Source organism: Cotesia glomerata, linkage group LG1, assembly GCF_020080835.1.
Source record: "Cotesia glomerata isolate CgM1 linkage group LG1, MPM_Cglom_v2.3, whole genome shotgun sequence".
NCBI classification, from domain to species: Eukaryota; Metazoa; Arthropoda; class Insecta; order Hymenoptera; family Braconidae; genus Cotesia; species Cotesia glomerata.
This window is the reverse complement of record NC_058158.1, coordinates 33515990-33528815: the sequence shown is the minus strand read 5'-3', so window position 1 is coordinate 33528815 and position 12826 is coordinate 33515990. Positions and strand designations below refer to the sequence as shown.

Sequence of the window (12826 nt, the reverse complement as noted above, 5' to 3'; positions counted from 1 at the left end):
ATCGTGACTAAAGGCATCTGAGATCGTGAGATCTCGAAGCTAATGCCAGAGAGAGGTTGCCCGGTAGTTCTCTGCTGTCTTACTTTGTCTCTATATATTTGTTATGTTTAATAAATTCAAGCATATATGTTTTAATAAGTAAATAATACAAGCATTGAATAAACTTTAATTTATTATTTTGTCTTTTTTTTCACTTATTAATACATTGTAGGATTATTAGTAGTAGCTTTAATTTATACAGGCATTAAATTTATTGTGTCTTTTAATTGTATCTTAATGGTTTATTGACTTTCAAAGAACTCAAGACATTTCTTTGAGGAAAAAAGTGCAATTATATTTACATTTATAGATCATATGTTGTAGACTCAATACATTGAGAATACGTGCGATTGAGAAAGGGTTCGTGGATAGGCGTGCCGAGTGGAAATGATATCTCTGCAGTCAGACCAAATGATGGAATTATTATTATTATTATCGTTATTATATATAAATATAATAATAAACACATTAGTGCTTTGAGGTTGTCGTGGTTAATTTAATTTCTTGGTTATGTTTATTGCTTCAATTACAACATGTACGGTCCATTAAATAGTATAAATAAAATAATGTCAACTATTTCTTATAAAGAGGCGCTGTAGCAGAGTATTTGTCGGCAAATAATTGCCAAGAAATTAATAAATAGAAAAATTAAAAGTGATTGAAGTTATCAAACTGCTAAAAATTGTTGGGAACTTTTTTTAACAAAGAAATTATTACAGAAAAAATTCCACCTGTGGAAATTAAAAAAATAAATTATAAATGCAGTTTATTAAAAATTTCTTTTTAGTACTAGTTTATTTTTTAGATAAAATAAAAAACTTGTCAGGTGTCAGCCGGTTTCAGAATCAGGATAATAAATAATAACCAAAAAAAATCTTGAAAGAGTCAATAACAATTAAATGTCTTTTGTAAATATTAACGGTCGTTGCTCTTGCGTTTCGGCATCAGTTAAAACTGACTATTTATGGTGGAAAACGTCAGGAGTGAACAAGATATCAAAGAGGATAATGCTAATAGAAGAGGCGACTAAGTCAAATGTTAGTATCTGGACGATGATTTAGGATACGAGTTTACGGGTAGTTGAGAAAGCTGATTTGAATCGTCGTCACGCTAGGGTATGTCCGATTTCTTTTAGCTGACCTCGAGACCAGGATTGTGATAAAATATTGCGAATGCGAATACGGGGTTTATAAAGGAAGAGTGGAAACTAGTTGAGCATTAGATTTATCATACAATCATCATCATCATCATCATTATGATTATCATTATCATAATCTTTTTCCTTTTATTATCATCTTGGTATTCATCTCCATACAAAGATGTCGTAAAACGCGAGGTTGGAAGAAAAAGTCAGGATTTCCGTTATAAATAGTTATTCAGGTGATGTCCTTGTCTCTTTTAATATTTGAATACGGGGAAATTTTTTTCTGTACAATATGATTTACTTTTTTAGGTTTGTGAATTATGGTTCATTGTTTTTTTTTAGGATTTTAGTTTCCACGATTTTATATTCATAAAATATTATTTATAATTATATTAAAATAAAATTTGTTCATTTTTTTTAAAGGTTGTTTGAAAATTTTGAATAGGATGGTTATAATTACTTGCCCTTCACGTAAATCGAACTCAAACTTTCTGCGTGTCGAAAGAAGTTTAGAATTTACTATTAATAATGAACATAAAAATTGACTAAACATTTTTATTTGATTGTAAACATTTTTTAAATTTAATTGAATCGATTATATAAATGATTTATACTCGAATTTATCAAATATTACAAGAGAAATTTAGTAGTTTGTGTATAAAAACTAAAATCTTTACAAGCCTATAAAATCACGACCTTATTATTTTTGACCATGAAAAATTCGACAACTTTCTCACATGTTTTTGTACTCTATACTGGATTTATAACAAAAAAATTACAAAATTTATTGAAAGTATATTACATATGTTCTCAACATCATTTGAAAGGTTCCAAATTCTATTTAATGAGAGTTAAATAAATAGTAGTGATTATAAACGATATCGTAATTTTTTATGACGAAAAAAATTACATACATAATAATTATTTTGGGTTAAGTGGTTTAACAAGTTACCAAAACATTTCAGTCGTTGAAATACTAGGTAAATTTATGTTACCTTCAAACAAGTCAATAAATGCCTAGCTAGTATCGCTGAAAAATGTCGAACACAAAATTAAGAGAACTTGTTAAAGGGTAAAATAATATATATATATATATATATATATATATATATATATATATATATATATATATAGCGTTATAGCTCATAAATTTATTCATGCATCAATAAGATACATGATAACTTGTCTTGTTTCGACGGATAATCGATCCTACGCTGTGTATGTAATGATTATAGCCCTTCTCTTCCTCGTACAAGATCAACGTGAGAATCATGCTAAGATTTATGGTCGAGTATATGTATTCCGAGGTGGAGAACTAGCCAATGACTACTCATAATGAGGAGGTACACGAAACTTTAAGTATCGCCGGCTTTTTACCTTATTCTCTTTTTTCATTTTATTGCTATCATGATTCTTGGTCTAACTTTTGTTATTGTTATTGTTATGTTTCATTTTCATTACTATTACACATAACACTGTTATATTATCGCCCGGCTGGACTAGTATATGTGATAAAAAATCTACTTTTTGAAGAGAAATATTTTTGATTCAAGAATTTTTGTCTTGAAACTCGTTTTCTACAATTTTGATCAAAAGTATGTAATCAAATTCTTAATTTAAAAAAATAATTTCATTCAACTAATAATAATTTCGTTTTCCTTTAAGAACTTCATATTCTTGACTTGAAAAAAATTTCTTCTTTTAAAATACATAATAACGTATTTAAGACTTATTTTGAAAAAAAGTAATTTGTCTAAGACTATAATTCTTTAATAACGAATTTTTTCCCTATATCTAAACGTTGTACATTTTTAATGAGTGAAATTTATAAAATAATATTTTTCTTAACTCAAGTAATTTTTTTTTCAATGTAGTTCACCTTGTTAATCATTAAAACATTATTTATTAAAACAATAAATAATATAAATCACATTTGAAATAACTAACGGTTAACAATGACATATTTAAACATGTAGTTTCATTAATATTTATTTTGATTTTAATTTTTTTATTTATGATGCTATAAAGTTCATTAATATTAGATAGAGGAGAATTTTCGTCTCAAAAATTCGAGACCAAGAACTTCGTCAATAATTCGATTAAAAAATGAATGTAAAATAATAAATTACAATATAAAAAAAAAAATAATCATTAATTTCTTATCTTCTCAAATAATACATTGTGTCTTTGATTCATAATTAATTAGAGAAATGAAAAAACACATATCCTCGTGCTTTTCATTTTTTCCATCGATAATTTCGAGATAACAATAATCGTTACGTATACGTACTTGGCAGTAATGAAATCTTACGTTATAATTTATATCCATTATTTTATTATAATAAATACACGTTATGTTTTTATACTCATAAATTTCATTTTGGTCTTCCCATGTTAAATATTAAATATTAAATTCTTTTCCATTATTGCATAATCTCTGTTTTTTATTCGACTTCTTATGTGTAACACATTCCATCCAGTCACGAAGAAAGCTGCTTCACAAATAAAAGTTAATAAAAAAATTCTTAACTCCAAAAGCAAAGCAAGCTGTTAAACAAACTCTTATCTTTTTTGTGACAATCTAACCAAGAAATGCAGTAGTCTACACTCGTTGATACGCATAAATAATTTCGAAAGTGAAAATACAAATAAAGTGTCCAATCAATCGGAACACACACAGACACACACGCCTTCACTCTCGAACCCAAGATCATGCTAATGCATTAATTTTCACAGCAATTTCGTAAATTATCGTTAAATCACTCCCAATTAAATCGGGGGACCGTCAGTTTTCTAGATATCAATCAAGAAATTAATCAATTTTTCCGGGCGTCGGGCGTTAAGGAACATAAAAAAATATATAATTCAAACTGCAAATTCTACGTTATACATATGCTCATGCATGTTATATATTTATACACAAGGAACGCCTTAAGCCGTTGTAGCTGAAACTGTCCAGCATTATGCAAGCAATGCTCCAGTTTCAAAGTTCCCTCGCTGAATATTCCAACTCACTTTCACTCATTCACTCAAACTTATTTTATCCTCTTGCCTCTATATTACTCTTTACTTGATACACCCAACCTTACTATTACAATTCTTTCTCTTTCTCTCTCCTTCGCTTCCGTATTGCCTTTCTTTTTTAAAGCCAAATGTCTTGTCTTGTCTCTCCCTTGCCTCGATCAGTCTGCAGTATGGTAGTACTCTACCTTTTAGTAGTAGAGCATTGCATTACGCCTTTACTTGTTCATTTTACTCTCATTCGCATAAAATGACTTTCACTTATTCTATACTGTTAAACACAGACTTTATATAAATATATATATATATATAAATCTACTCCTTCGATAAATACTGTGTAGTACCGGGTCCTCCACGTGGCTATTATTATAAACTTTTTACGAAGTAAATTGAAAAATAACAGTCATTTTATTTAAATAATTCAATCAACACTTGAATTATTGTCGCTATAAAAAATCCAACTACTAATTAATTTTTTATAAAGGCGGTTGATTATTTATTTATTTTACTTACATTAGTTTTTTTATGTATAATGAATAAAATAAAATAAATGTGATGTTGATGAGAGAAAGGCATTACGAGGCCGTTCTCGAGGACGTTTGATATCGATCGATTTTCTTTAGATCACTATAAACTAAGTACATATACAAACCAGAATTTCATTCACTCGCATCGTGGCTCGTGATAGATACTCATCCTCTTTACTAGGCCTACGACTAGTATAGTAATATATGTTCGATGTAATGCATTAGTATGTATACTCAGTAAGTCAATGTCATTTATCCTCAACTCAAGTTCATCGGTATGCCAGCTACACGATTTCACCTGAGATGTATCAATGGATATTTATCCATAAGCTTAATTGATTAGTAGATGGTTAATTCTATACGTGGTTTTATTTTTTAGTCATTTATTTTTTTATTGATAAGCCTTACGCTGGACTTGAAGATAAGGAGATTAAGAAACGTATTACGTGTGTAGAATATTATGAAAAAATTAAGATATGTTAACTTTATCAACAGAATATATTGCATGTTTTAATTCAGTTTAATTATTTATATATTATTATTTTTTAAATGTTATAAAGAAATAAAATAAAATTAATTTTAACAAAAGTTATAATTGATTAAAAAAAAATAAAATTAAAATTATTTTGATGTTAAATTGTAAAGTAATTTTTGAAAAAAAAAATTTAATTATAGTTAACTTTTTTGATTTGTTCAACAAGAATATTTTCAATATTTGGTAATTTTTATTTATTCCGAATTTTAAAATTTGATCTTAAAAATTCAAAATATAAATTTAAACTTTAGTTCACTTAAATTCAAAATTAATGATTAGAGAAATGAAAAAAAAAAAAGTTTTTTTCTTAACGATTACTAAATTACTAGAATAAATTTTTATTAGAGTTCATAATAATAAAATATATTTATTTAAATAAAAATAGCTATAATTTGCATATTAAAATTGGCGGAATAAAATTATTAAAAGTTATCTAATAAATTGAATTTCTTTTTACGCTAATATTTCTAACCACTAGCTCAAGATGAATCAAGTTATCAAGTGCACTTGTAGCTTGAGACAATCGAAATCATTTACTTATACCTTACATAAAGTATCAGGTGAAACATCCAGTCTACCATAAAGAGTAATCCGAGTGATAATGTAGTAACAAATAGCTGAATTTTCACTCTATTATTTAGATAATAAATATAATTAAATAACTGCCAGTGAATAGTTAGTAAACAGGTAATTTATTTTTTTAAGACATTCAAATTCATTATATTACAATGAACCATACTTATTAATTACTATGTATAATATAGATATACTTAGTTTATACCTTATTTAAATTGGCATTATTTTTATGCAGTCATTAACCATTTTTTAGTCTAAAAACTACCAAGTTAATTGTCAGCGCTCTCTAATCTCTAACAGCATATTTATATTTCCTCGTTAAATGTATTTAGCGAGACATCGTTAAATAACTTTATTTATGTAGTAGGAGATTTACAATAATCGTTTATCCTTTAGGAAAAAAATTTACAATGATTACTCGCTCATTAGCTGGTTATTAATGAAGGGAAGTTGATAAAATGGATCTTTGAGATTGACGTAAGAATTTAATGTACTTATTAAATAAAATGAGTTAATTTTATTGTTACTTTGATCTAAAATTTTTTTTATTATTTATTTATTTAATATTAACCGGAGATTATTTTTATAATTATTATTATCTAATATCTTGTAATAAATATAATAAATAGTTACTCGATAATTTTCTGAAAGTATTAAAAAGAAAGTGACAATAAAAAAAAGTGATTGTCTATATCGGAAACTTGGAATTTTATTTGATTTGAAATTACCGCAATTATATTTTTTATATACACTTAGATATTTTATTTAGTTTTTATCTCGGGAGATTATAAAATTATCGTTAATGTTTTATAGTTACAAAACAATTTAAAAAACTTCGGGTCGAAAAATTATTTTAAATTATTTCACTAAACCGAATTTTAGTAATAAGTATTAAGCATTAAGTATACAGTTAAAGTGATGGGTGATGAAACGCCAAGTGTTATGAAAAAATACATTATTTCTATTGTTTTAAAAGTGTTTCTTAATAGCGCCACTCGAGTAATTCATTAATAGAGAGTAGGAAAAATTTTATGTTAAATTAAATTGACATAAAGACCATTATAACTTACAACTTATAAGTTATTATAAACACGTCCCACTAACCCGCTTTAATCTGCAGCATAATCATCCTTTTCTAAAGCATTACATTTGCACATTTTGCTGATGACGAGAAAATTGTTTAATTTTTTTTTTCCTTTTTTATTTCAAATTTAAATTTCTTCTTAACTAATAGAGAATGTTGGTTTAAATATTCATTAATGTTATTTATTGTACGTAAATATTTAGAAATTTCTTTGCTTGCAATATTGTAAATTTTTTCTTATAATTTATTAAGTGTTTACCATTATAATGGAAACAAAACTATCAAATAATCACCTACAATTCAAAAGTTAACATTAAAATATTGTCAAAAGTAAAATTTTGTTTGAAAAATTATAATTTCATTGTTTCTAATTTTATTTTAATTTTTTATTTTCTAAAAATTTTTTAATGTAACAAAAAAAATAATTAAGTATGCTTATTTAAATTCAAATCGTTAAAATTTTTGTTACACACTACTTGCGTAAATTATTCAAATTATAAAAATTTGTTAATTTCACTCCAAACATTTCAACATTAATCACGAATTATAAATATAATTTAGAAAAGTAGTTTAGAGAATCGAAAAAATATTGCAGCAACAAACTAAAAGATTATTTTGTTATCGGTAAGAATTCAGGTAGCCGTTGTTGTTGATATTCCTTCCTATATTTTTCTCCATGTTCTACATCCATTCTCGTGTTTTAAATGTACAAGTACTTCAAACAAGGTCGACCAAAAATCCAGTTACTTTTCACTACATATCTTACGTAACAAGATCTTATAAATACACTTTCCGTGCATTAAATCCTTGCAGGATATGTATGCAGGAATCGAAAGGAACTGGTGGACAAATTTAAATAAAAACATTCACCTTATTGAAAAAATAATAAATATTCCTATGTAGCTTTTTATCAATACCACCAACTACGTAGTTAATGATATTCATGCCCGAGCATATCAATTTATTTAATATTCAACAAAAAAAGATATAAAGTTACCTTATATACTTATACTATTTACTTCAGCGTTTATGGATTCAATACAAAATTTATTGAATATTAAATAAAATGATTGAATATTATAGATTATAGATTACGCAATTGAAAAGTAGGCAGATAGTTTTATAATATAAATTAAATAATCCTATAACAAAATAAAATAACCATATCTTGAGTTTATTTCGAGCAACAGTTGTTTAAGTGATTAATACCAGTGATTAAATTTTTGATTGTTGCAATTCATTAATCTTCATTGTATTTAAATTCGTTACTTATTCATTCATCGTACTTGTTAATAAATTTAATACAAACATTGTAGACATTTAATATAATACTTCAGGACTTATTAGACAACCGTGAATATTATTTCAGTAGCCGAACAAGTACAACTATGAGTACTATACCAGTAACAAGTACTTACTAATGTAATGTAACTACAACTACAAGCACTAGTTGTGACGCAACACGATAAATCCCGTTCGATTTCTTCTAGACTTTATCTAAAGCCTGTTTTCCTTCGTGTGCTTGTTTTGTTTCTCTCTTTCTCTCGGAAGGCTTTTTCACAGTCATGAAACAGGTGTCTAAAGCCACACGCACATAATTACATTAAATTTACTTTTTATTCGATTAATAACTGAAAAAAAAATATTGATCAACTTCAAGCTGAAGTTTTTATTATTTAATTGAAAAAATAATTCTTATAAAAACAAACAAATCAATTTTTAGAGTTACACAATTTATTAATTCCACCTGACGTTTATTTATTCGCAATTGATATTAAATAGCCAGCTGTCAATTAATCTTGTGAGATTGTATGATAAATATTCGTGGTGGTCAATACTGGGACTGCTTTTGGTTATATTACTGTTGACGGTGATATGGCGAAGTTGATGACGAATGACGGAAGACTTTAAACATTAATACACGCGGAAATGTTATTTGTTCGCTGTTGCTGAGCTGTAAAATTAATAATAATGGTCGACGTACATATAAGAATGTATAACAGGAATAAACGGTTTGCTGAATTATCGGAAAGCAAGACGGTTAGCCGGCGTCGATATGTGCAATACAATATAATCATAGTTGACGCCCCATAAGTTGAATTGCGCGGAAATAACCTGTGGATTTTTGCTGCTCTTCCAACCGACGCGAATGCCCACGGGATTTACAAGTTACATGTTATAGTTATAGTACTTATAGTCTTATTTGATCTATATTTATATATCTACTGGAAAGGCTAGAAGAAATAAATGTGTGCATGTGTGTGTGTGTGTGTGTGTGTGTGTGTGTGTGTGTGTGTGTGTGTGTGTGTTAAATTAGTGAGGAGTATAGGAGAATAGAACTGGTTAGGTCAGACAGAAGTCGACACGGATGAGCGACCATAATTTCGCTAACTTCATCGAGATTTGCTTTGTAAAAAATACTTTTATAATTGCATTTTAATGCTCAGTATAATCGATTTTTAGTCATTATCATTATCATTAGGCGGCTTTTATTATTATCAATTAAAGTTACGAGAAGTAAAGTAATTTCAACACGGACTTGGTACGTGGCGTTAATTTCGAATTTTTGTGTTATTAGTATTTTTACTGTCAGCTTAATATATTATGCAAAAAAAGGTTGAAATATTGTCATTAATCATAAAGAATTATCTTTTATAGTGAATTTCTTTCCCTCCGAGTGCTAGTACAAGTTATATCTACAATAATAATTATGAGTTATTTGAATGCAGTTATTTTATTTACTGCATTTTTTAAAAAAATTTATTCTGACATTTTAAACTAAGATCAATTTGTATCTACGGTGATTAAAAGGCTGTTTTATTGACAGTCGATTGTGAAAAATGAGGTTTCCAAATGGGAAACATATTTTTGATATGAAAAAATTTTTAAATAATAAATAATTCAATTATTACTTGATTTAATAAATTAAAAATTCTATTCAATCAGTAAAATATTTAATTAATAATTTTAATAATAATTTATGTAGTCACACCAAGTACAAGTTCAAATCCCATTTCTTTTAATTAAAATAAATTGTTGAACCTTCTACAAAATCAATTTTCAATGTCTATTCAATAAATAAAAAATAAATTAATCAAAAAATCTTAAGAATTTCCTTTCAAAAATAATAATTAAAATCAAAACTAAATGTCTAGGTTAAAATATAGTTTTACAATTCTATAACTTCCAAGTATTTTTATAATAATGATAAATTTATTACTAGTTGTTTGAATAAATTAATTAACAATTCATAAACAATTATAATTAATAATGACATTAATAACAACAACAACGTTATTAAATATTTATTGCTTAACTACTATAATGATTACAATTATATTATTATTATTATATTATGACTTTTAAAAAGTATTTACCACAATTTAAAACAATGTTATATTTTTATAAATCAGTACTTATATTTACACTCTTTAAAATTACACTTACATAACCATCATTAATTTTATTATCATTACTTTGTTACAGGATGCCAGAGAAATACTCCAAGAAGTCCTCGGGCGAGTCGGAACGACGCGGCTCTTGAATTCGAGTGTCCCGAGGAGTTTGGGTACTATCCCCACCCACGGGACTGCACTCAGTATTACGTGTGTGTTTTTGGCGGTGCACTTTTAGAGTCATGTACCGGCGGGCTTATGTACAGGTAAAGTATTGCTCAATCTCAATAAAAATATTTAAAAAACCTTAAGAAAATAAAAATAAAACAAGTCACCGGACAAATTTATCCTTTCACTTAATCGTTTTCATTTTATTAAAAAAAAAATAAAGCCGAGAGCCAAACCCGAAAATCCCAGTAATTATTTATCTGTAAGAGCTACACTTACAGTAAGAGTTTAAGTTATCTTTACAAAAAATGGGTACGGAAACATTTATGTAAAAGCAGAGTTCATACTCTAGAGCCTCAAGTCTTGGGACATCGTACAGTATATTTATATATATATTATATATCTATACTTTCATACAAGATATTACTTTGTATTTAATTTAATATGAAGAGAATCCAATGAAAGTGAGAAGCCTGAACATTAGACTTACGGTAATCATAGACTCTGTACAGTACACTCTGGTATAAATAAAAGTATGAAGTTTTATATTTGACGGCTCGATTATCATATGAACTACCTCATACCATATTTACCGCATACAGCAAGTAAACTACTCCGTATTGAGGATCAGTTTCTCATTGCAAATCCAACTATTGTTAGGACTGTCGTCAGCTAACAAGCCGTGGGACTCGATCCCTCAACATAATCATTATATGGACAAACGCGAGGAAAAAAATTGTAAAAACTAGAGCTACTGACGTGCGAATTCCTTCTCTTCGCTTTAAATATTTTTCTACGCTATTGTTTTAGTTGGAACAATTAGTAATTTTAATTATTTTCAAACTAAAAACTAAACTCTACTGATGTTAATTAGCAATAATGATTAAGATAAATATCCAGATCTGAAGTTTTCATTCATTCTCACCTTTTAATTCATGCAGCTTCGTCGGATATTGAGATTTTGTGATAAACTTTATTTATTCAGATTTTCTGGAAGAAAATTGTTTATTTAACGGCTAATCTTGTCAGATCTTGTTTTATTTAGACATTAAATACGTTGAAGTAAATATTATTGAATATTATTACAAGATTAATTCAATGATCAGCAGAATTATTATATAATGTAATTTTGTCAAAATAATTTATCAGAATACTCTTCAATTTTCTTTTAAGATTCGAAAGTAATGATTTATCTCTTATTTTTATCTAGAGTCGAATTGTAATTAAGATTCTGTCATTTTAAATTTTTGAACCTTTAATATTTTAATTATTAAAATTTTAATATTGGATACTCATTAATTTTTTTTTAATAATTAAATTAATTTTAATAAAAATTAAAAAATTTAAGAAACTTCCCATAAATTTAATAATTAAAAACAAAATTTTTTTAGCTTATTTAATTTAAAAAAAATTTTTCAATTTTTTAATTGACTAAAAATTATAATTTTTTATTGAGAACAGAAATTTGTCCAAAAATACTTAAAAAAGTAAAAATTAAAAAGATCAATGTCAAAAAAAAATAAACTCCAATATTTATAAATTTGTTATCCGGTTGGCTGAATAAGTTTACCAGTCCAAAAGTCTCACGCGCTTTGAATAGTAAAAGGATATTTAGCCGTGGCCGTATCCTACCCCTGAAATAAAAAATGATGGCTGTTTTGCCACACCCAGGTCACCGTTGAGTCGAGTCACGACGCGTGTTCAGAGTAATGTTATGGTCTGTCGTTATTTGCAAAAAATGCCAAGCATATGTGTATACATATGTGTAATGTGTGCATTTATTCAAAGGATAAGTTCCATAATACACCTTCTAAATATTTCATTATAACCCGTGCAACTCATAACAACACACGTAATATAAATAAATAAACAGTTTATTTATATCTAGTGTGACATACGCTAAAATCCGCGAGATTTGTAACCGAATGTTACAAATCTCTAGATAACGTGATCCAATTAAGGATAATCAAACGACAGTCTTGTAACGCCAAATACGCGGTATCGCAATTTAATTCTTTTAGCATTTTCTGGATTATTACACCATGAAATTAGCCCAGGGGTATTGATTATTAGCTATTTTATTTCATTTAATAATAAACTTTTTAAATCATGTTCCCCAGAATGGACTTATACATAAAGCGGTAATGACTAAAATAAAATGTCATTAAATTCCGATTGTCGTAAAGTCATTTATTATTTGTCAGTTGTAAATATTTTCCGATTTACTAAATTGGAAATATAGAAAGGAGTTGCCTCTATTAGATTTGATCCAATATTTTAACGCTGAGCAACAGAAAAAATAAATTATCATTGTTAACTATCCACATTACAATTATA

General features: G+C 27.0%; 1 protein-coding gene across 4 annotated transcripts in view; it reads left to right on the top strand.

Annotated features, from left to right (window-relative positions):
• LOC123275071 (mucin-12) overlaps positions 1-12826 on the top strand; it is a 48182-nt gene that overhangs the window by 18288 nt on the left and 17068 nt on the right. For all 4 annotated transcript variants that reach the window (XM_044742972.1, XM_044742973.1, XM_044742974.1 and 1 more), the window contains one exon: positions 10413-10587. In XM_044742972.1, coding sequence (XP_044598907.1) covers positions 10413-10587 — 175 coding nt within the window. The remainder of the gene's footprint in view (positions 1-10412; positions 10588-12826) is intronic.